The sequence below is a fragment of the Erigeron canadensis genome, chromosome 5, assembly GCF_010389155.1.
Source record: "Erigeron canadensis isolate Cc75 chromosome 5, C_canadensis_v1, whole genome shotgun sequence".
Taxonomy (NCBI): Eukaryota; Viridiplantae; Streptophyta; class Magnoliopsida; order Asterales; family Asteraceae; genus Erigeron; species Erigeron canadensis.
This window is the reverse complement of record NC_057765.1, coordinates 25,795,899-25,822,578: the sequence shown is the minus strand read 5'-3', so window position 1 is coordinate 25,822,578 and position 26,680 is coordinate 25,795,899. Positions and strand designations below refer to the sequence as shown.

The 26,680-nt window shown below is 31.0% G+C and overlaps 2 protein-coding genes across 2 annotated transcripts; one reads left to right on the top strand and one right to left on the bottom strand.

Moving 5' to 3' along the window:
* Positions 1-13,147: 13,147 nt before the first annotated feature.
* Positions 13,148-18,466, top strand: LOC122599356 (amino acid permease 6-like). Its single transcript, XM_043771862.1, has 7 exons — positions 13,148-13,389; positions 13,490-13,723; positions 16,640-16,733; positions 16,818-17,032; positions 17,125-17,267; positions 17,421-17,648; positions 17,761-18,466. Exons 1-7 carry the CDS (start codon positions 13,311-13,313, stop codon positions 18,169-18,171), a joined length of 1,404 nt encoding a protein of 467 aa, XP_043627797.1. The 5' UTR covers positions 13,148-13,310; the 3' UTR covers positions 18,172-18,466.
* Positions 18,211-24,881, bottom strand: LOC122599357. The gene is made up of 4 exons (XM_043771863.1): positions 24,404-24,881; positions 22,604-22,827; positions 22,397-22,504; positions 18,211-18,560 (listed from the first exon to the last, which is right to left on the bottom strand). Exons 1-4 carry the CDS (start codon positions 24,585-24,587, stop codon positions 18,438-18,440), a joined length of 639 nt encoding a protein of 212 aa, XP_043627798.1. The 5' UTR covers positions 24,588-24,881; the 3' UTR covers positions 18,211-18,437.
* Between the last annotated feature and the right edge of the window lie 1,799 nt (positions 24,882-26,680).

Here is a 26,680-nt window from a genome sequence, read left to right as displayed (position 1 = left end):
AATCATATGTGATTCTGAATAGGATTAATGATATCGAGAACTCATTTTTTTTTGTCTATATTTATAAATAAAATCATATATGATTTTGTATATGTTTTCCCAATGCATACGTAAAATCATTTTTGATTTTGAATATCACAGTTCATGCTTTAAATCATTTTTTTATTTTATATGAGTTTCTTTGTATGTAACTCATTTTAAATCTATGTTTTACTTTTTGTTTTTTTTGTTTCTTTTTTATTTTTACAGTCTCTTAAAATTAAAGTGCAGTGGTAGTGTTGAGTATATATCCTCAATAGTTGACCTAATTAAGAAAATACATAATGGTTGTGCTAAAATCCCAAAATAAATAAGCCCAATCTTTTATTAAGAAAATATATACAAAATCATTTTTGATTTAAATACTAAACTAAATAAGCCGTTAGGCTAACCCTACGACTTCAAACCATAAATCCTTAAGCGTACCGTATGCACCCGTCCCCCTCCTGTAGGCTTTAACATTTTAGGGTTTAGCATTTAGGGTTTAGATTTTTCCCGGGTTTTTATATTGTAGCTTAGGGTTTAGGGTTTGAAGTGTTGTAGGGTTAGCCGTTAGGTTTTCTCCAATGTATGCGTAAAATCATTTTTGATTTTGAATAGGTTTTGTTACAATGTATGCATAAAATAATTTTTGATTTTGAATAATTCATTATATATAGGATTTTCACACTGTAAGAGTAAAATCAAATATAATTCTAGGCATAAAAACACAAGTAACTAAAACCTCAATACAAAATCAAATTTGATTGTACAAAACAAAGTTACAAAACACAAATCTATAGAATCTATATACAAAATCAAATATGATTTTACACATACAGTTACAAAAACAGAAATTTCTATAATCTCTATACATAATAAACTATGATTATGAACATAAAAATAATCAATAACAGATAACAAATCGAATTTGATGTTACTCATACATTTCCACAAAACAAATGGAGTTTATATCCACAAACCTATACACCAATTTAATACAAAATCATAAAGTTGATTAAATCATATTATCAAACATTGATTTAGACATTTCATCAAACACCTTGTGCAATACTCAATCAAATGTGATTTGATATTAAATCATATATAAGAAACTTTGGTTCAGACATTTCATCAAACACCTTGTATGCAATATTGTACCAAACAACAAAGTCAATTGAATAATTAATAAAATTTAACAAGTTCAAATGTTAGAATAAATCTAATCACATATTATCAAATTACATTTGATTATCACCTGAGAAAATTCGAATTTACATAACAAAAAGTCGTAATGTTCGTATTCAATACATCCTTCAATGATATTAACTTCTCAAGATCCATTGATGATGACTGATGAAGATGATGATGACGACGGAAATGATGGCTGTGTCATTTCGATTGGAATGCGACGGTGACCTAAACACGATGAGGGTAGTGGTGGTGGTGGTGATTTCCCAAGAGGGGGAGTGAGAGAGAAAGAGAGATCTCTGTGTGTGTATTTGGAACTAGAAAGGAAAAAAGTGGGATAATGGGTCAAATGACGAAAATACCCTTCTGTGTTTTTTTTTAAAAATTTTAATGAGTCGTAGATCTGTTTTGATCAAAGGGCTGAAATTTAGCCTTTGGGTTTCACCAAAATTTGTGTTTTCACATGAATACAACTCTTTATTTTAATAGCATATTTTTATGTGGCTTTTAATAATAATAATAATAATAATAATAATAATAATAATAATAATAATAATAATAATAATAAATGATAATATAGACTTGTAATAAATAAAATGGAGTAATCGATGTATATGAAATAACACACCCACTTTCTTATTCAGAGTAATATTCCAATGGAATTTAAACTTTCTATGGGTATAAGGAAGGATTTCTAAATTCTCTATTTGAAGGAATTTGAAGGAATTTGAAGGATTGTTTTAAATTTCAATTCCATCATTTAACCAACCAAACAAGGTAAAGAGTAGATTTTAGATTCCAATTCCATGGAATTCTTATGAATTCCATGAACCAAACACCCCCTAAGAAAACATATATGTACTTTATTTTATTACAAAGATATACTCATGATCATATATATCTCCTTTCTTATTACTCGCTCTATCAAAATGTTCATAGTTCTGTTCCTAAGAGGGTTGGCATCCCTTCTTCCGCTTCCTTTTTTACCACTCACGTTTAACTAATCACCTTATGTCAGCTCAACTCCACCACTCACTCATCGCTCATTCAAATTTTGTTGGCGTCCGACCACTTATTTCACCACTCACTACAATTTTCATTTAAATTAAACATTAAAATTTTATTAAATTAAAACATTACACAATAAATAAAAATAAAACATAGATAATAATTATGAAACACATAATACTAAAACCTTACATAAAATTAAAATAGATAACACTAACACTCAGAATAGTCCGAGTCCATAGTACTATCGCCATCGTTTCGATGAATATATCGGTTCAGGAGACCCGATAGTGTCGCCGGGTTGAGGAGATACGTACTTCTCCCCTGGGTCAGTATGGTAATCTACACACCGATCACCACCGACACTGCCTTGCCAGAATACCCCGTGGTCCGCTGGAAAATAACTTGATCCAGCCAATCAATCTTCAGTCGAAGATATACAACATACTCATTAATTTTCGGCGGCGCTACGAACCCGACTGGGAGCTTCAATTTGGTCAATTTCGGCTTGGTAAGCCGCCTTGCTGTCAGATACGCTCTGAATGACGTTTATTTCAGATCCGTGTCTGGCGTCCTTATTCATGTGGTTTTGCATCGCCATTTTACAATCCCAAAGGGTCATTGTAGTGTTGTTTGCCATTTTAGAAGTATAGAAGGAAAGATGTGTGTATAAATTTCAAAGATAGTGGATGAAAGTGTAGAAAAGGAAAGAAAGGTGAAAAAAATACAAAACTAGCCAACGGCTATTAATCTGTAACAATTGTAATTCTTGACTCTTTGACCATATGTACAATTTAACTAATTATCGAGTTGGCTAATATAGTTCAAGTGCAATTTGGAGTTTATTTAAGTGCAATGTGAACATATAGATCAATTTATCGTTTAATTTTAGACTGATGTGCTTGTCGAGATCATTAGTTGGTGCTAATCGATTTTTCATTTTAGATAACAATTAAATTAACAACTAAATGTAAATGACTTTTGTAAATTAAGGTAGAGATTTGAGCAAATTAGCGGGTTTTAGCGAAACGTTAAGTTAAATTATGTGTATGGATCCATATTGGCATTTAAAGGGTCAACGTTTAGCTATTTGTCGAATTTAGCGGAGCGGAAGCCTACCCTTTTGGAATCTATGTCGGCCCCCTTCCACTCCTCCTCACACCCATCGACTCCTTATCTTTTCTTTCTTTCTTCTTTCAAGAACAAAACACACAAACACACACACAAATCTCTCTCCCTCTAAGATTCTTACACCAAAAGTTATGGTTTTAAGTTAGAATAGTGCTAGAAATATCATCTATTACATCTCCTTTGAATCACATCAAGATATGGGTCATCAAAAAGTGCAAGAACTTTCTCTTTTGGGTCAAATTCGGGTTTAAGCATTGGTGGAAGATTTGGTAAGTGAATCATTATATATTCATCATTTCATACTTATAAACTTGTTTCTAGTTGTAACCAAGTATTTTTGGGTCACAAATCGAGTCAAAAGTCGAATTAGGGTTTGTTAGGGTTTGTAATGGATCACGTCAAATTTGGAACTAGATTTGATGTTTTGAAATGAAATCTTGGAATGGGTTGTGTTCATTTGAGTTTGTTTATATCCAAATGTGTGGGTTCAAGCTTGAAAATCGAGTCCCAGATCCTCCTTGGTCGACTCTGGGGTCTAACTGGGTGTTTTGGGGGTGTTTGGCTCGTAAATCTGATGTTAGTGCTGATCTGGGCTGACTGCGACGCAGTGTAATGAAGCTGCGAAGCAGCAGAATTTTTGACATCAAGACTGCGGCGCAGTCCACTTGATGCGGTGCAGTGGGTCCCAGTTTCACCTATTCAACTCCTAGCTTCTTTTCCATTATCCTAGGATCGTCCTGACCTTTCCGGAATGTACTCTTAAGACCTTATTGTTGCCCTGTACATCACAAACGAGTCGTTCAAAGTCGAGTGTCATTTATTGGAACCTAATTCAAGGCATTAACATAAACTATATAAACGTATAACTTTTGTTTGAGAACAAGGCGACCTTGGGACGACTTCAACTTGATTCCAAACTATTATATAACCTCCCTAATGACCGTGTGGAGTCACGGAAGTCTTTCAAAGCCATAAACCAAAGCAAAAATCTATTTAGGAAATCGTCTTTGGTTAATAACGCATATATTGTATACATTCTTAGGTTGGGGACGCGTGGAGCACCTTAATCACTTATAATCTCATCTTAACGTGATCTTAACTTATTTTGCCAATCAAGGTGATTTCGTAGCTCCCTACTCAATAGAGATTCGGGCTGAAAAGTGTACAACTTTTGTGTGTTGACTTGTTTGAGTGTGCAATTATATGTTTGCTTTGGTTTATGACATAGTTCAATTGTGCATACAGTTGATTTTCTTGATTGATGACATGACTTGATTGTGCATATGTTTGAGTGTCTTGGGTGATGACATTATGGAGGACAAGAGGACAATTGAGAGACAATGTGTGCATGCATGAAAACATAGGACTTGTTAGGATACTTGTTGATATCATTATTACTTGTTCTTGCTTCTATGCGTATTCTAAATACCTTGATGTAGTTCATTATGTGAATACACGTGTGAGGGTCTTGATGGACATGGTTGTTATGGAGACATTGATTGATTATTGGAATTACATGTTGTGCGACGGTTTTGTAGATGTGAAACTATGTGATTTGTTGTATGGTTATTGTATGTGTATGTTGAGTTGTTATAGGATAGTTGTGTATATATGGAGGACAGTAATGCCTTTGAAAGGTTGGAGATGTGATGGGAAGGCTGCGGGTGACCCTATATATAAGCATCAAAGGCCTTTCAAAAGTAGTATCGTACAAAGTATATACACATGGTGTTTGTTTCTGTGTGGACATTGATGGTCATTGATGAACAACATTACGTGCAATTTAGTACAATGAGGTACATTATGTGCAATTGAGTACAATGAGGTACATTACGTGCAATTGAGTACAATGAGGTATATTACGTGCAATTGAATACTAAGAGGTACATAACGTGCAATTGAGTACATTTGGGTACAAGTGTGCAAATATTAGATCATGTTTGATGTTAATTATGTATTGGTTGACATTGATACGTGTTCTTGTTCATTCTTTCCTATGAACTCATCAACCTAGTGTTGAACTTGTTTAGTACACTTTTCAGAAAATCTCGGGAATCCAAGAAGTGATGATTGATTTATGATTGCACTAGGACTTGGGCTTGGACTTACATGAATCCCGGATTCATTTGCCCTTATTTCGTATATTGCATTATGTACTTGCTTGTTGATGTTGGATTCACCGAATCCCCTTTCTTTCATATAGTTCATGTTCTACGATAATCCCATGCATATGCTATATCTTTTCAGTGATATTTCGAGTCTAGCTCGGGGTGTTACATAATCCGTCCGTAAAGCTCCCTCGATTCTCACGCACGCACATTGTCACTTGCGTGGTCTGACCATGCAATCCCACCCCACCACGCGTGGAACAGTGTAGGCGGTAGTGTTGAGTGGTGGTGCTGCAGTGACCATGCGGTCACCTTCCATCGGATGCCAACGGCTTAACACTAACATGTAACCAAAGTCAGCTTAAGTAGAGTTGGTGTTTGAAATTATGTACGTGTTAAGACGTTGATTATTACATTTGCATGATGTAAATAATGAGAAAAAGTATTTGTTGAATTGGATTGTCTGCCCATAAAGATTATTCAATATAAAGATAATTTTTAAATTAATAATCTATGATTATGATAAATGTTTAAAAATTTATACTTTATACTCGTATATCACTTCCATTAGTTCAAGGGTGAAATATAATTCTCTTGCCCTCTATAAAATAGAACAATGACAAAGGGATCTTTATCATACAAAGATTGATATGAGCATATTTATCGCTTATTCTAATCTAAAAAAGAAACTTGGGGGATTCTTCTCCATTTGACTTCTTGCTGATGGGCTTGGCGTCTCTAATTTTTCTAATATAGAATCATCACTGCATCAGTAAAGAAAAAGAATAGAAAATGAATTCTTTAAAAGCTAGAGCCAACATAGAAGCAAAGTTTACTTTCGTACAAAATTTGGAAATGAAGTTTATTATTTATAGGGGAAATAATGATTTGGTAGGTTTATGATTATTAAAACTAATAGGAAATGTTGTATTTTATGATATCTTCATTGACATTTTTGACAAAAGCAAGAAAACCAAATACATGCGGAACAGCAAAAGTCATGAAATATTGATGACTGTCAAAAAGTACGAGTTAAACACCTTCTTCCACTAACAGACATTGTAATAAGGAGTAACAAAAGTGGGTTTAAGGCTTCAAATGTTAGCATATTTTTCAGTTTATATATATACAGTTAAATGGGAGTGTCATGAGCGTATCCACACCATCCACGCGTTGTGACGGATATCATTAACGGACTATTGTTGTTGCTTTAATGTGTACACAAAAGATTGAAGATCCATGAATCTCTTCTATCTTGTATTGGTGATTGGTGAGCAGATGACAAATAAAGAGGGAGAGAAGGTTGCAGGAGCATGCAAGAGAGATAGGGAGAGAGAGGGGGGAGGGGGGGGGGGGGGGGGGGAGGGTAGATTGGAAGAGCGTGATTGATATCTTGGTATTTGTGAAAAGATAATGGGTAGATAAGGGTAAAAGGATAAATCTCATGTCTCAAATTTTTTAAACTTTTAACACATACCTTATAATCTTTATAAGAGTATATAGATATATTAGTCTCCAGGTCCATCGCCGGTCTTAAGGGTGGACAAAGTGGGCGACGGGCCGAGACCCGTTTTTTTAGGGGGTCCGATTTTTTTTTATATAATGTTATATATAGGTTTTAGGTAGAATAAAATAAGTATTAAAGTAGAACAGATAAAACAATACTTTTCTCTTCACTCAAAATCACTCTGGATAATGAAAATCACCGTGCATCAATTGCTTCGTGAATCTTCGTACATTAATTTAATCATGATCTAAAGGTCTTGATCTTGTCTTATTTGTTTTACTTTAATACTTGTTTTACAATACATAACTCCTATATATATAATATAAAATTAAAACTTTTACCGTTTTATAAAGGGGAAAAAAAGTCTAAGCAGTCATAATAATCGAAGTCAAACGGTGCTCTCATTCTGTCAATGTGATCACAAATTGTCCTTGTCCCCACCTTTCTTTTAATTTGCAGGTGATACTTTTCTCTTTGTTTTTATTTTATGTAGATAACGATTAATTGCAAACTTTTATTTTATGATTTTGCATTTTTTTTTAGTTTCTTGAAGAAAAACTTTTGCTATATTTATTGATATAACATTTATCGTCGTTTTTAAAGATTAGCTTATATAATATAAACTCGTTGTTCAAAAAATATATATAGACATACTTTGTTGCATTTAGCCAATGAACCATTTTTTGACGCTCGGCCAACACCTATAAATTTTCAGGGCCGGCCCTGTCCAGGTCCGTCCGATGGACGGATACGGATAGTTTTAAAATATATATATATCAAAGGTAAATATATATTAAAATAATAAATAATAAACAGGTAAAAAAATAACAAAACATGAACAAAACAAATTTAAAAGAATAAACTCTTTTGTAGTAGAAGAAGAAGCCATAATCAAATTAAAATTGACAACAAACTAAATTTAAAACGATGAAAAATAATAATAACATAACAATTCAATATCAAATAATAAACAAACACGAACAAAATACAAAAAAAAATAAATTTTAAGTGATATAAAAAAACTATAAATCTTTTTTTTTGGAAATTTACTGAACTTGATTTGTTTATTAAAGATACAAAGGAGAGGAAAAATTATGAATGAAAATGATTAAATTTATGTTGTATATTTAATAATTTATTGGAAGAGTTTAAGGATATTATATATCTTTAAAATTTAAAAAAATTTGTTTTGTTAGAAAAAGATTTATGAAAGAGTTTAATATATCTATTTATTTAATAAGCAAATAAAAAATAAAAAAGAATCAGAAAAAATGAGAGAGCTCTAGAATAATTAGGAGAACGTTTTAAGCCTAAAAAGAGCTTTAAGAGGTGTCAAGTGTACCCCCAATCTCCCCTATTAGTTATAATATATAGGTAGATATAGGGGTTGGTTATCGTAAAACAAATATTAATTTAAAACAAATAGGATAAGATCTTGACTTTTAGATTATACTAAAATTAATGCACGATGATTTTCAATGAAAAAAACCTATTGTTTTATTGTTTTACTTTAATACTTGTATTATTTTAACTATAATCTATAGATACATGTAGATACCCAATAAACTTTTAAACTTATTAACTTTTGACCAGATCCTGCTGAATTCTGGGCTACACTTCATTTTGCCAGCATCGATTCTTCAATTTTCTGGGTATGTGATAGCCCCATGTTAAAATTGAGATAGTAAACTTATATCACACAAACTTAAAAGTTAAAACACATTTACATCTTTAAACATTTCCAAAGACGACAATGTTCTTTGAAAGAGTAATTTAGACTCTTTGTGAAAATCAATATTATTTGACACCAATAATTTCAAACTTTAACGCCTAAAGTAGTCTACTTCACTTTTATAAACATGACCAAAAATTTATTATTTAGGACAGCATGGTCTGTGTGGCACTTTCAAAGGAATAAGAACATCAATGGGGCTCCAAGTTTTGTGTGTCACTGATTATTTAATCAAAAAGGCAAAAATAATATAGAATAAGTATGATTGATAAAGGCTAACTAATTATAAGACTTAAGTTTATTCCTTTTTAGGTCTTTAAGCTACAAAGGAAGAATAAATTGTTATGACCCTTATAAGAGCTTATCGATTCGATAAGTAATTATCCTTTAAGGCAATAATACCCTTATAAAATCAGCTTTTTTACATATCCTAAAAGCATGGATTGGTCGGGTTATACATTATTCTAATTTATTTATATATTTAATAGCAAATTTGCATTGTATCACCATACGATCATATTCCAACCCTAGGTAAACTTCAGAACTTTGCATTTTTTGGAAAAAAAAAACCATTGTGAAAATCGAACCCAAATGATACTCTTAAGTATTATAACACAATCAAAATCAAGGATAAAATAATTATAGTTTGATAATTACATTGTGTAACAAGAAAGGCTGATATCAATATAATTTGACTTTACATACAATCTAGATTGGTTTTGCAAATTTATTTACTCTAAAAAGTTTACTGGAATATATATAAAAACATAGTTATGTTTTAATGTTTGCTAAAAAAAATAATATCGATTTATTTTCACATTATATATACGTTGAATTATTATGTGTAGTATTTTTTTTATATGTATACAGAGCATGCTTAACAAGTGTGCATTGAATTTATTTTCCAATTTTCATCAAGGATTTAATGCCGTAAATATCATTCAAATTTAAAAGTAGTTATTACAAAAAGTATTGTAAGCAAAAAACAATAAATTTGTACATGAAACTAAGATAATCCCATTCTTCCAAGGTAAAGACCAAGTCAAGAGGATGTTTGGTTTGCAGAATTTTAAAGAATTTGATGGAATTAGAATCTGAATTCTATTCCATATCTTGTTTGGTTGACATAATGTAATTCAGATTCCATTTCATTTTTGGTTTGTATGGAATTGGAATTGTAATCATACAAATTCCAATAAGTTTTGATATAACTAAATCTTTTATAATTACTCTTTAATTATTAAAATCATTATAACATATCTTTTATTATACAAAAGCACAGTTGCTCTAATAATTTATTTACTAATCATATCTCTTGATTTTTTTAAATTCTCAATTTCGACTTTTCTTGACTTTTATTTTTAATTAAAAGTATTTATATATATCTACATAAATCCTAACAAATGATAAGTATTACATTTAGATAACTATAAACTATATATATAAATATAAATATTTATTATATATAATTTAATATAAACACTATATGAAGCTATATATATAAATATAAATATTTATTATATATAATTTAATATAAACACTATATGAAGCTATCGCTAATCTATATTCCAATCCCATTCATAACTAAATTATAAATATAAATATATAATTGAATAGAGATTAGTTTCTTGGAATGTAATTATCTTTGACCAAATGTCTATAGTAAGAAATAACTAAAGTTGTGTGTATTGTATGTAAGCAACTCGAAAAAATATTTATTGTATGTAAGAAAACATACGTGGCAACCATCTACAGGTGTCACTTGTCAGATTTTAATTGGTTGAAACAAAATTCTTACATACAATAAACATTTTTTCGAGTTGCTTACATACAATACACACAACTTTAGTTATTTCCTACTATAGACATTTGTTCAAAGTTTCTTACATTCCCGGAAACTAATCCCAATTGAATATATTTAATTCAATCTTCTTCTTTTTTTAAATATACTAAAACAATATTCAAATAACTTATTGACCAATCACAATACTCAATTGTTCATATTAACTTTTGTTTTTAATTTATAAATTTTAATCAATGATTTTAATATAAGAAATCAATAATAATGGTTAATATATATCTAATAGAAAATAGTTAATATATATATATATATATCCGATATAATAATACTTATATATATATAACAGAATAAAAACTAATAAATATCTTAATAATACGTTTTATTTTATAAAAACAAAAATAATACATGTCAAGTACATGATCACAAGTATGTTTATTTTAATTTGTAATTATTTTTCATAATAATATCACATTATGAGGACAAGGACTGGTTTCAAAAAATTTGAAAATAAACAAATTATTATATCATGTGTCTTGTGGAATAACTACGAAAAAATTTCATCAATATGTCTCAACTAATAATGACAGTGACAAATCTGTGATTATTGTACTACAATTTGCAAAGTATAACACGTGAAACCGTACATCTTCAAAATTATAAGCTTTTATGGCTTACATGCATGAAAAATCTAATATCAATAATATCGTAATCCCATGTCCAGTGTTGGACACGGGTCTAAAATCTAGTTTCAAAACTATATTCATTATCATTATTATTATTGTTAAAATTATTATATTTATAAAACAATATATATTATTATAATATTATTAATGTTATTCTTAATATTTACTTCGTATTAGTCAAAAATTGTTTAAAAATTTATAAAAAATTATTAATACTTATTAATTGTATTACTTATTAAAGTCATTTTTTCTATAAAAATCTAATTTCAGCTCGTAAAGTTTAATACTATTCAATATAAAAATATTATTTTATAAAAAATTTAACAATATATATATAAATTCTTAAATATATTTTTTTACAAAAGTACAAATAATATTTATATAAGTATTTATAAATTATAATATTATTTTATATAAAATACTTATATAAAAAAAAATTCTTACTAAAAAACTAACTTTAGTTTATAAAATTGATATTATTCTATATAAAAAAAATATTTTATAGAAAAATAATAATATTTTATATAAAAATTTTTTATTCTGTATAAAGTATTAATATTACTAATTTAAAACTATTATTTATTATTATTATTATTGTAATTAATATTATGAAATCCATTCAATTCCAGTCAATTAAACACAAAAAGTTATAATGCAATCAAATTCCAATTACAACATATTCCAATCCATTCAGTTTTTAATTCCATCAAATTACAACATTTTGGACAGATTATAATTTCTTCAAAAAATTCTACGAACCAAACGGCCTCTAAGTTCTATTCTTGATCTCCAAAAATCCTAATGATTAAATGTCTGGATGAGAGGCAGGTACAAAGGCACCATTAAAAGTTTTATCATTCATAAGCTATAATGATAGCCGAGTATAGTAAGTCATTGACAAGTAAATTCAACCAAAAAAGTTGTTTAGCTCTAAAAGATTTTTCACATTACAGGCATACATGAATCGTATTTTGCACTATTTCTCGACTCGATACCAAACTTCAGAAGCTACAAAACAAAATGTAAGCAAATAATCAAGAGTTTTAAGAGCCTCGTAACACAACGGGCATAGGCTGCATAAAATACTTTTACCTTAATGGGTAGCTATTTTCCCCAAATATATTTTACGTGATTGTAATTCTTATAGTCGCGTCCGAATTATTGTTTTCTTATAACTTGTTTGTTACTAGCAATTTTTATTTTAATCAAAATTAATGCTTTTTAAATTAGAAAAAGAAAAAGCAAAAAAATAAAAATAAAGCTAAAGTTGATGCATCCGGTAATAGATGGTCATAAGTTATTTAATTTGGTTTTGACATTGAATACTTTTATTCTACGGAGTAAACCATAAGGACCATAACTACCATTAAATTAATTGACCACTTAACAAGTCACATATATAGGCTAATGACAGGAAACGTGGCGAACCATTCATTTTCAATTAATATCTTCTTATTCATCGAATATATTTAGATCGTTGGATGTTATACTTTCCTGTTCTTTCATATATTCTATCTATAGTGTATCTAGAGTTAATTACCTTTTTAACCTTCATAATCTTATTATTATTTTTATTTTTAAAGACATCAAGAGATAAATGACTAACACTCTCACGTGAATACGCCACGCTGATTCGACTATACTATCTTATACAAAATACACTTCCTTATTTTTAGAAGTGTTAAAAATTTATGTAATATTTTAATCTAGCAGCCTTTAAAATATTTTCATATATACTACCCTTGACATTAATGATTAAACTAAAATATTAATTTTTTATTTTCTTAAAATATTTCTATTAACCATTTTACATCAATTATCTACATGACTCGACACGGGCTTCACCATTAACAGTCGCTTCACCATCATATCGTCATCGGAAAAAAAAACAATTTTCTATTAATTTAGTTCAGTGCATTAAATAGGGAGTAGCAGTACCAAAACGTCTCTCCACTTTTTGACACTATAAATAGTCATGAATACTCCCCCAAGTTTTCTCTGAATGAGGGATCAAATTCAAAAAACGATACAAATAACCTTTCCCAACTTAAATTTAATTTGCTGCATTCTCTACGATTTATTTTATTTGGTTTTCACCAATTTGTAGTCCCAAAATTCAGGTAGAGAAAAAATGCAGAACGGTTCCACTTTCGAAAGGGGGTACCTTCCTAACGAGAAGTTTGATGACGACGGAAGAATAAAACGAACTGGTACTATACGTCATTTTTTATGTTCGTTTGACACGTTGAGACAGTCGATATTTTTCTTTAAATAGATATCTAACTAATGTTCGTTTATTTGTTCGTGAAGGAACTTGGAAGAGTGCAACAGCACATATTATAACAGCAGTGATCGGGTCAGGAGTGTTATCGTTAGCGTGGTGTTTTGCTCAGTTGGGATGGATCGCAGGAACAATCACTCTACTCTTGTTTTCGGTCATTACTATGTTTAATTCGATATTGCTAACGGATTGTTATCGTTCACCGGATCCTGTTACGGGTACCAGAAACTATACTTACATGGATGCTGTAAAATCCAATCTGGGTAATTAACTTTCCTTTTCTTTTTACATATATACTCACTGTATAATTTTTGCTTTTTGGTAAACTATCTTCTATGTACTAATAAATGAGTAAAAGAAAAGATGCTTACCTTTTCAGATAGAGTTTCATTAAATATTTTGATAAATTTTAAACTTACGCTACGAACATTTATGGTTAGACATGCATAAAATGACGAACACGCTATTAAATGGTTGTCAGATTAAATTGGTCCACCTTAAAAAGTAAAAACTTCAAGTTATCAAAATTTAGAACATGTTATTGTTTTCTTAATAAAAAAAAAAAAAAGAAAAATCACCGTCGTCTTTCCGCCGTTCCAAAAAAAAAAGAAAGTCACCGTCTTTTTTAAATCGTTGAAATAACTACTGACTTGTTAAAAAAATACTCATCGCTATTACATAAAATTATTAAATACAGCTTCAAGGTTTATAGTTAACGTCTATAAAAAAAAGTACTTTTCAAATCAAAAACTCAACCTTAAATTTTATGTTAAGTGTATAATTATTTTATAGACTTTAATATAGCTGTATTTGACAAAACTCTTACAAAATATATTTCAAAGTAGTTTTGCGCTAAAAGTTTTTTCTTCTTTTAATTTTGACTTTTTTTTAAAACAGTTATTATTTAGACATCTTCAATCTTTACATTATTATATTTATACCATTTAATAAAAATATATGGAATAAGAACTTATTCTCAAATTAAGTACAAAAGTACTGAAAAAGATAATATAGAGAATATTAAATGCTTTGTAATGGATAAATGTATATATCTGTTTTAACCTTAATTAGCTAGGTGTATAATATTATTTCATTTATTATCACTCCTTTCAATTATATTTTTATTATATTTTTCATTAATTTATTTTTCTTAATATAATTGTCTAAATGTTAAAAAAAATATAATTCTAAATTTTTTTAAAAATTACATATATTCATTATTTACTATCTTATTTATTATATTTTAATTAATTAATTAAAAATTATACGACATTGTTAAAAAGTTACACATTTACAATATTAGAAAGTACTGTTTTATATTTACTTCAACAATGTTAATTAACACTTATCTCATATATTTATTCAACTCCCACATTTTTTATATCTATATCTATATCTATCTATACTAACATATAAAGCAAACTGACCCTCTTTTTAAGTAGTTAAGACTTTGAAATTACCATATTACCCTTATAATTTATTCACTAATTTAAACATATTAACCTCTCTTACATCAATTAATTTACATTCATCACCACGCCACCACTATCGCTGAACATCGCAGCCGCCACTGCCGCTATCGCCACACCGTCGTCGCTACCGTCATTACCGCCGTATCGCGCGGGCATTTGTCTAGTTATCATTATATAAAGCAAACCATCCCTTTTTAAGTAATTAAGACTTTGAAATGAACATATTACCTTTTTTTTAATTACTAATTTAAAGATCTTCACCTATATACATATTAACGAAATATTTACAACATAGATTTTACAACCCTTAAATAGTCATATTAACCCCTCTTATATCAATTAATTTACATTCAGTATCACGCCACCACCACCCCATCGCATTGCACGAATACCCATCTAGTATATATGAGGGTAATTCACACTTTCTTAATATATTTTGTCAAGTTTTTCAATTTTCCAATTATATTTTCACAACATGATTAACAATGGATTATTACACGACATATTTGGAACTCTATTGGGCGTCACCCCACTAGATATACGTACTAATACCAATGTCACCCTTCTAGTTAATATTAATACCTTTTTATTAAATAATAAATATAAGAATAAAAATAACTATCTATTAATTTAAAAGCTCTGTCCATTGCACATATTATAATTCACATTAACTAATTAACCCGGGTTCAATCCGGACTTAATAATAAAAGTTTTATAATATTTAGTCACGTTGGTGTTTATAATTATGAGATAGTTCAAGAGACCTATTAACTTATTAAATAAATATACCTTGTATTTTAAATAAATATAATTAACTTATTAACCTATAATTGACAAATAGTCGTTTCAAGAAAAAATAAAATAGATTATTACATGTAATTTACATGAGACTTAAGTTAAAAAAAATCATAGATGATTTAAACTTTAAATATGATGATGTCATAAATCAAGACAATAAAAAAGAAATAATTAATATGAAGAAGTCTAATAATGACAAGTAAACATTGTTTATAAAATAATTTAGAAATTAATGATGTCATAACAATTTTGTTTTATATATATATAAGATTTGTAACATTTTTTTGTTGGTAGACAATCAAATAGGAGATATGAAGTAATACATTATTTAAGTATCTTTATGATTTTTATAAAAACTGGTTCTTGAAATAAGAAAAATCTACTAACGATTAATAAAATAAAACGTCACTTACAACAAAATATTTTTTGTAAATGGACACAATAGTAATGCAACCCAAATAATTATTACATATTTTAGATAATACTAATGGACTTCTTTTATTTTTACAAAACCACTCGGGTAATATAGTTGGGTTTTCATCAACTTCAATCATGTTTTTGTCCAATTTGCACATAATAATTTTTTTATTCCGAGCAATTTGCACAAAATAAATACGTCTCAAATTCCTCAAGTTATTTATCTTTTAGCATGGGTAAATGATATTCTTACAACACAATTTGATAATCTACAACAATATATGCATTATGTAGTTGTACATTGTGCAATCAAATTTGTATCTTTGTTGTAATATCACTTCCCTTTAGCTTGTCTTAAAATAAATGTTTAATTCTAATAATCAAAGATATAAAAGCAAATCTGTCAATGAGTAAAAAAGTTTTTTTTTTTTTTTCAAATATATTTTTTCAATAGTTAGTCCATCTTAATAACTATTGTGATTGTGCATATAGGAACATTTCAATACAAGCTTTGTGGCATAGCACAATATGGTGTCCTGACCGGAATAACCATCGGATACACTACTACCACTGCCATTAGCATGGCGTAAGTTCACCACGATACCGACTTTTTCCCTTTTCTTAACTTCAATTCTCTGGACTTTAACATTTTTATAACCTATTTTCACAGTGCAATCACCAAATCTAACTGTTTCCATAAACAAGGCCACAATGCGGATTGTCGTGTGCACAACAATTCATTTATGGTGATTTTCGCTGTCATTCAGATCATCCTAAGCCAAGTCCCTAACTTTCATAAACTATCGCCGCTCTCAGTCATTGCAGCTATAATGTCCTTCACTTATTCACTGATTGGAATCGGTCTCTCAATTGCAAAAATAGCAGGTCTGGATTAAAACCTGCTTTTGCTTATTCATTTGATGTTTGGTTTGTCAATGTTATGATAGATTTTTGATGTATTTTTCTTGTGTTTACAGCTGATGGAATTGGGAAAACGACTATAACAGGAATACCAGTCAGCAGTGATTTTTCAGGCATGGAGAAAATGTGGAAAACTTTCTCTGCACTTGGAGATATTGCGTTTGCGTATTCTTTTTGTTTTGTCCTCATTGAAATTCAGGCAAGTTGTTCATGAAATTAGACAATACGTGTCAAAAGGGCTGTCTAGCGGGTAGGGTAAATGGGTCAGAAACCTCATCTACATTTCTGATTAGAATGACAATTTCGCGTTAAGGATTTGGGTTTGAAGGTACAGTGGCCTTTATAAATGCAGGATACTCTGAAATCAAGTCCACCGGAAAACAAACAAATGAAGCTAGCTACAGCCATTGGAATCATGGCGTCAACTGTGTTTTATATGCTGTGTGGTGTGTTAGGTTATGCCGCCTTTGGAAATGATGCTCCAGGGAACTTTTTAACCGGATTTGGGTTTTATGACCCTTTTTGGCTTATTGATATTGCCAATATATGCATTGTTATTCATCTTCTTGGTGCTTATCAGGTAAGCCACACCATCAGAAATCAAGTTATCACTTCACAACACTTTAGCAGTAACATTTATAGTCACAAATATGGTAGCAAACCTAACGAATGTATTGCAATTGGTTATCCAGGTACTGGCACAACCATTTTTTGGGTTTGTCGAGAATTGGAGTAAAAAAAGATGGCCACAAAACAAACTCGTCATAAAAGAGTTCTCAGTGTGTGGATTTGATATCAATGTGTTCAGATTTGTTTGGAGAACTAGTTACGTGATAGTGATGACAATAATAGCAATGATATTCCCATTCTTTAACGACTTTGTGGGGTTACTGGGTGCGGGTACATTTTGGCCATTATCTGTTTATTTCCCAATAGAGATGTACATCTCACAAGCAAAGATCCGCAAGTACTCGTTCACTTGGATTTGGATGCAAATACTGAGTCTAGCATGCTTGATTGTATCACTAGTAGCTGCAGTTGGGTCAACCCGCGGGCTCATCACTTCAGTCCAATCTTTCAAGCCATTTCAGTCTGTATCCTAAGTAACTTAAATGATTTCACTTTCGAATACCATCGTGACATGAATAGCAAAAAAAGGGAGTTTAACATAAGTTACTAGCGGTAACTTTCATTGTACAAGTAGGAATCTGTATTTACAAGTGTCTGTATGAAAGAAATCTCGTTATAAGTATGACGAGAGTTCTTGGTTACATTTACAGAACTTCAGGGGCATTTGGCAGAAATGTAATGATGAAAGTCTAGCTATTGATGTTTTTAAGATGTATATGGATTATGGGGACTTGTACCATTAATTTAGCCTTGGTGCAGTTTCAGAGATCCTTTGGTCTTCAAGAAGTGCATATGGATCAACATATTGGGGTAGGTATACTTGTCTTGTGGTAGCATCATGGACAAATTTAGGTCCAAAGTACTGCAAACAGAAACATGTGGATAATGATAGAACCGAAGACCAGAACTTTAAAACATATTAACGAAAAAAAAATCATGTAGCAAAAAATGTTAAAAATGTACACTATATGAATCATTCATCTAAAAGAAAAACCACTATCCAGAAAGATACATAACTATGATAATGTTTACTATAAGGTGTCATAGGAGTTGTTCGTTTGGCACTTTACAAGTCAAGGATGGTACCGCCACTAATATGTCTATGAATCACGGCTCTTTTTTCTTCAACCATTAATATGTTCCTTAATCAGGCCTCTTCTTTCTTCTGTTTCTATAAATCTAAATATACTCCATTGCCTCTAAATGAATCATACACATAGATGCAGTCCATCAACCATCAATCTACACTTGGGCCAACACTGCTGTAGGCTATGAGGGTTGGGGCTACCGGGAAATTAAGAATAATGGATCTGAGAATTGGACCTATCAAACTGGAAACAGTCCTAAACGGGACTATAAACCGAATACAAGGTTGAGGCTGTAATTTCTCATAGTTTGAAGAATACATATATAACAATGTACATCCTTGTTTACAGAATAAAAAATCAGGTTAAACACTGGTGGTCTGTATTTTGGTTAGGAACCGAGAACCCATAACCAAGTTTTAAAATATTATGACTCGATAACAGATATTTAAGAGACCTAGAACAGAGAAACAGACTGAATACAGCAGTAAAGGTTAGGTTCAGTCCAGTCCTGGGTCAGGTCTTCGGGTTTTGTCATAATGAAACAATACTTGCACAGCCTAAACACACACTCTATAACTTATTTCTTTTTCTTCTTTTCAATCTCCTTTCCCTTTTACCTTTTGTTTATTGTTCTCTTTCCAGTTAAGTTTTCTTTTATTTCTTCTACTTCTCTTCAATATTTTGTTTTCTTTTCTCCTTTGTTATTTATGCATTTTACTTATGCTTGACTATTCTTAGCATTTGTTTTTCTCACTGATACAATAGTCATAGGATCTCACACACCAAAGACTGTAAATTTAACTATCAAACCATCGCACCAAATATTAGCTGCTATAAGCAAGTAAAGAAGGCCCACATTGGCTATGACAAGTGTTTGAGCATGAAAGAATAAAGCTCGTAAAAAATGGAGGTTTAACAGGGCCAATCACTGTCTCCTGAATTGACAGTGCAATCCTACCAAGTTTCTTAAAGAACCTAAGGTGATAATTGATTAGCATAGAACAAGAGTTGCGTTCCTTATAATTCCAGAAGGATTGATTGAGTGAAAATGAATATTGAATATTTCGCGTGGGTACTTAACGATTTGGGTTTTTATAGCGCCCCAAATTAAGGCAACAACGTGTTAATGGACCTATGAGGGTGGAAAAAGGTAAGTACGAGGACGGAGGATCAGACCATTCTTAAGGCTGACATGTCAGTTATCCTCGTATGTTCAGGTGGTCCGGATATACTATCTTATCGCAATGTATAATTCATGCACATATATGTGTATATAATATATATACATAAGTGTATATCTAAGCCACATTCATACTCATATATATGATGCTAAACCACAATTCCACAAAGGGGCATGGGCTGCGTAGGGCATTTAATTCCGAAGGGAGGATTGGATCTGTTGGCTAGGAAGCCACTCCATCCGGATCCACTGAAACTGGGGGTCTCTTTGGTCATAAGTGGGCCAACGTCGAGGAGTGGGCTTAGGGTTTCTGGATTTAATCTACGTGTATCTGCATATATACCCTAAGTAGTTAAGGACCAAAATTTCGGTGTTTCGGTCAAGGACTGGTATTTGAAACATCGATTATTTCAGTGGTATTTCGGTGGTGTTTCGGTAATCATAATATTATGAAAAAAATTATATATAATTATATATATACCAAAAAGATTGCAATTATACACACAAATAGCAATTATATTAAGTTAATACTCAATCTAAATATCAAAGTCAAGCTTAAAAGTGTCAATTTTTGATAGATTAGTGTTGATGCTTGAAAAATTTAGTGTTTCTTATGTTGTTTGTTCGTTTAGACAAAAATAATTTAATAAAAAATAAAAAAAAATCTGAAAAACTGGTATACCACCGAAATTTGGACCGAAAATCTCGGTACCGAAATTTTAGACAAAAATCTTTACCGGTATACCGGTGGAGGACCGAAAACCGAAATACCACCGGTATACCACCGAAATTGACTACATAGTATATACCTACCCGGATAAGAGACACACACATACATTATCCAAGTGTATGCATATCACTATGTCAAGGTCCACCGGAAATGCTTGAAGCCAAGCTTGACCCAACGAATCTGATTGATATACCGAGTCTCTTAGATTGGGCCACCAGATCCCCTATATTGTGTATTTATACACTTTGGAACTCGCACTCACAGATATGACTTCGTTTCTTGCCACAATCTCAAAATCTTAAAGTGGGGTGACCCCCACACGACCAATAAATAACTATTTGTAATATAATAAAAAGAAGAGGCCAAGTAGGGTAAACAAATCAAATTGCTCAAATCTGTTGAACATCGAAAATTGCCTAATGTGCAAATGCTTACATCCAACCTAAAATGTAAATTATTTCATTTCAAACAAATTAACTTAGTTGTAGATATTCTACTTTCTGTAATCATATCTGAACATTAAATTAACAAACTCTTCAAAAAGCTGACAACGATACGTTGGTAGGTCGACCGAACCACCATTTTGACCTGAAAATGAAAATTATCCATTGACCCTAATCTGCCCACTTATCACCCAAGCTGCCCGTTTTGCTAAATGGTAAACAGAGGAGATTTTCCCTGTTCAGGTAACCCAAGGAGGGCGAGTCTCTGACTCAAATGTAAGCAATCTAAGTATCTAACCGAAGTATCCACGTGAACTTTTCAAAACCCTTTCCCTGACGACCTCTAGTGAGGACTCAGGATCACCAGTCACTAGGCCACCTTAATGGTGGTGAACATTGTATCTACTAGTTTCAATCTTGTTAGTTTGCTATTTTCTTTGTATGTTGATAATGAAAAAACTGTTCATGGATTTTTAATAAATCAAACAACTTCAATTGAGGGGGATGGTTAAAGATACTCATATAAGAATAGCACTAGGAAATTAATATCAATATTAATTTAATACACTTTCTGCTAAATATTCTTTTAAGGGTAACTATATTGAAAACTTGAACATGATGTAGCAAAAATACATATACACAGGTGCATGAAAGTGGATCATGTGATTAGTATATTATCAAATGTTTAGAGTAATGAAGAAATTCTTTGTAAAAACAATATGATGCATTACATCAATATATGTGTGTGCATGTGTATACAAAGGATAAACCAATGAGAGAAACGAGTTGCATCTGGTTTCATATATTTATGTATGGAAGGGTGCTAACAAAGAAAACTGAATCACAAGTTACAGATTTCATGAACAAAAGGATGGTTTCAACCGTCATCATATGAAAACTGAACTTAAGATATATAAGTGAAAAGCATGAACAAACAAATAATAGAGAAGTTACATCACTTAAGGGATAGAATTTGCTACGACTGATTACCTCATTTCTTTTATTGATTATTAAAACGTTCAATAATTCAAACAGATAGCACTCAAAGTTCTACCGAACCATCATCCCTAAAATCCGTAACTAAGCATTACAGTACAGAACCACATCACTATATTCTAGCAGTTGTCAGTGTTACTAGTTATTCCAATGACCATTATATATCAGACTACCAGCAAATTAGGAGCTAAATCTAGACCATCCAGTCTGTACTTAGATAAAATCCAAAAGTATACAGATCAGGTGATCAGGAAAGCTTACAATGTAAACAGCAGAGAAGGATGCCACTGTTACAAGGATTAGTGGCCAAAAGGCCAAGAAGTATGTTCCTCCAAGGGTTAGCAAGACTTTAGCACGTGGAATCAAACCCTGATATAACAAGAAAAGTAATTAGCATACCTGTAATAGTAACCAAAAACCAAGTAAGCAAAAACCGTATAATAAGCTCAAGAAGGTAAGAAAATCAACCTCCAGGCCCTCACTGTTCAAAGCCATAGATCGCTCCCTTTGATTAGACAGGCTTTTCTCAAGATCTGTCGATACAACATTTCTATTTGAAAAACCTCCATCTTCTTCCTTATATGTAATATTCTCGTCTTTCAATGTGCTCCAACTTTCCTCTAATAATGAAGTGGGTGTCATGCCACGCCTCTTTAGTTCTTTCATAAATAAAGACTCGGTAGGCTCCTCACCTGTAGACAGTAAAAACATAAGAATACAGCTGCATAAATTAAACTAGTCCCATTGGAAACATAAACAAGATATGAACCAATAGAGATCAACCAATGAACCAATATTGAAAACAGGTATATAGATACAATCAGGATAAAACAAAATGATCAAATCAAAGCACTAATTTACAAAATGAAAATTATAATATCTGGAACAAACAAATTAACTAAATTAGATGGAAAAGAAACACAATCAAAAGAATAAAGAAGGAAAGAAGATACTTCATCCAACAGAAATTTATCAAATTTGCAACATACACCTATTGGCATGTGTTTGTTGAGTTCAAAATTGACTCATAGATACGATACGGGATGGAAAAACGGAAAGAGAAATGTGTAAGGTTGAAATTTTTTATATAGATCAGCTTGGGAGAAAAACCTGCTTTCTACATGCCCCATGTGGCTATAGCTCATTTAAGTAACAAACTTTGATATTACCTTTCCATAAAAGATTGTGTTTAGGATGCTCTACTACACTTTGGTTTGGATTTCTTTCCATCTTCAAAATATTAAATGTATCTATCAAATTGCTTTCAAATTCAATCATTGCTATTGTATGCTTCCGACCACTTATGACTTGTAAGCTGGTGACATGGCAACTATATGGCTTTCATGGCGGCGAAAAAACTAATTAGCCAAATAAAAAGTCACACCATACATACGGTAGCAATAACTTAAAGCCCGGTACAATGGTACATATCCATACAATAGATTTTAGCGCAAAGTTTGATACATTCATTAAAACTTTTTAACCCTTTTATAAAACAATATGTTAATTTTGTTGTAGAGTGGTTCTAATGTTCGATCCATAAGTCTATATTCGATATCTTAACATCGTAACTTAGCAATTCAAACATCATATAATAACTCCACAAAGGCAAAAACAAACAGATATGTGGTGTTAATTGAGAAAATAGGCTGTACAACTTGGTCACAGAGGAATCCAAAGTGGCAATCTAAAGTACTTGAATTCAACTTCAAGGACAACCTACATTTAGTGATTCAGCATGCAAATTGTAATATCCATTACTTAAATATCATGCCACTATGACAATATATATATACACACACACACACACACACACAAACATACATACCACATGTTTTCCATGTATCTTCTCTATCTATTTAAACTATACTTCCTCATCCAGAAGTGCATATTTTTAAGTGCTCGTGGTTTAACGCAGTGTTCCATATACAACCTGGCTTAAATATACGTGCGTTTTCTCTCTTAAAATAAGCTAAAACACACCTATGAACCAAACACTCGAAATTGAGCAACGCAATAAGCTATACGCGTCGCTCGTCTAACATTTTATTTTTTTCTTATACATATATAACACTCAACTTCCTTTCAAAATAACTAATCTAAACTAATACACAAATTCGCCTCTCCGAATTAACTAAACTCATTACATTCACATAAATTACACACTAAAACAAGTTCAACTACATAACACAACACAAATTCAAATATCAAAACTATACATACATATTATATATATATATACGGAGTATATAATTATTATAGTTATACCTTTGCTATCATTATTATCATCGGTATCTTGAGCCTTACACGAAACCGAAAACGTTCTATCAACCGAAAACTTCGGCTTAAACTTAACAATTCTGCTTCTGCTATGGTAACAGTTTGACTTTGAAGAAGATTGTGAAGCTATAAATGGATGTAAACCGGATTTCAGTATCTGAATTGACGCCATTTTTATTATTTAATTTGAGAAAATGAGGGATTCAAATTCACTAAAAGTGAGTTCCAATATATATATATATATATATTAAAAAAAATAATGATAATAAAATAGTTTTTGAGCGAGTCTAGAGAGAGGAAGTTAGCAAATGGCAGTGAAGAGTGAGACGGGAGGATTTGTCGTAACGGGAATGCCGGCGTATGTTAGTGGGATTGCGTATGTCAATGATATTGTGCGCCGGGTTCATTTAGATGTATTATGTGGTTGGTGTTTCGTGGATACATGAAACACCGTTTGGAAGTTTGGATTTGAGAGATGCTTGCTTTGCTTGGCAGGTGAGTTACGTCTATTTTAATAATATTCTTATTTATTATTATTAATTAAATTTTTTTAAGAATAAAGTTATCTTATAAGTAATCCTCTAACTTATTCGAATAAAAATACAGTAAAATGATGACATTTATAAAATATTATTTACTTTCCTTGCTTATCATTTGTATCTCTCTATAAATAAGAGAGGATATGAAAATACTTATATATCATTTTTATTTATTTTACATTTTTGCTTATTTGTCAATCTTTTACATAACCATTTAAAAAAAAAAAAAGTTTACTTGTCACCCTCACATTTTTTCTTAAAGTTTAATTTTTTTATTTACTTTACTTATGATGTCATAAATAGTTTCCTTCTTAAAATTTATTTTTATTTTTATTATTTATGATGTAATTTTTGTATAACAAATGTTTTTTTTTTATCTTCTCATGTAATCCTACATAGCAATATTAGTTGTCAAATATTTTTATATTCGTGATTTTTATTTTAGGGAGTGCCTATATGCACATCATTAACTGTTCATATACACACCAGTCATAAAGCCGTTTTATGTAAAACTCACCGTTTTAGTATCGAAAACGGCCCGTATAAAGTAAAACGGAGAAAAAAAACGGTGTGTAAATAACTCTGCATTTTTGCACTGACATGTCAGAGCCTGACACCTCAGTTTCAGATATATTAAAACCATAATACGGACCGTCACATATTTAAAACGGTAGATATTTTAATTTTTTTAACAAAAAAAGAAGTAGAAAACAAAAAGTGTCCATGTGTTTTCACTATTTGTCACTTATGGTCCCTCTTTCTTAATATTTTGCAATATTAATCACTTACCATCCTCACGTTAACCCCATCAATAGGTGTCCCATATTTATCCATATACTATAAAATAGAGAGTATTTTACCTGGCTAATATTATACGGTCCGTATTAGATAAATGACATAAAAAGCAAATCAATAGGTGTCCCATAATTATCCGTATATTATAAAACAAAGAGTATTTATGGTTACTAGTCCATATTATATAAAACGACGTAAAAAGTATCATTTTTTATTAAAAAAATCATATAAATTTGATATGTTACGGGTCAATATGCTTCTCAAATAGGCCTATTGGGTCTTTTACTCGAATGGACCTATTGGGCCTAGTAGGTCTTCACACTCATTTGATATCTCATTGGTCAAATGGGTTGTATGTGCTCGTCTTTCACTCGAATGGGCCTAGTGGGCCAAATTATATTCATCATTTGTATAAACGGGTCAAATGGATTATATGTGCTCGTCTTTCAATCGAATGAGCCTATTGGGCCTACATACTCGTTTTATATTTCATGTGAGTCGTGTGTATGTATATATGGATATATGTATGTAAATTCAAAAGATCCACATCGTTTGATATCTCATGGGCCAAATGGGTTGTATGTGCTCGTCTTTCACTCGAATGCCCCTAGTGGGCCAAATTATGTTCATCATTTGTATAAACGGGTCAAATGGATTATATGTGCTCGTCTTTCAATCGAATAGGCCTATTAGGCCTACATACTCGTTTCATATCTCATTTGAGTCGTGTGTATGCATATATGGATATATGTATGTAAATTCAAAATATCCAATGCAGTTTAATAATTCATGGGCCAAATGGGTTATATGTTCTCGTCTTTCAGTCGAATGGACCTAGTGGGACAAAGTATGTTCATCATTTGTATAAACGGGTCAAATGGATTATATGTGCTCGTCTTTCAATCGAATGGGCCTATTGCCCGTATGGAGT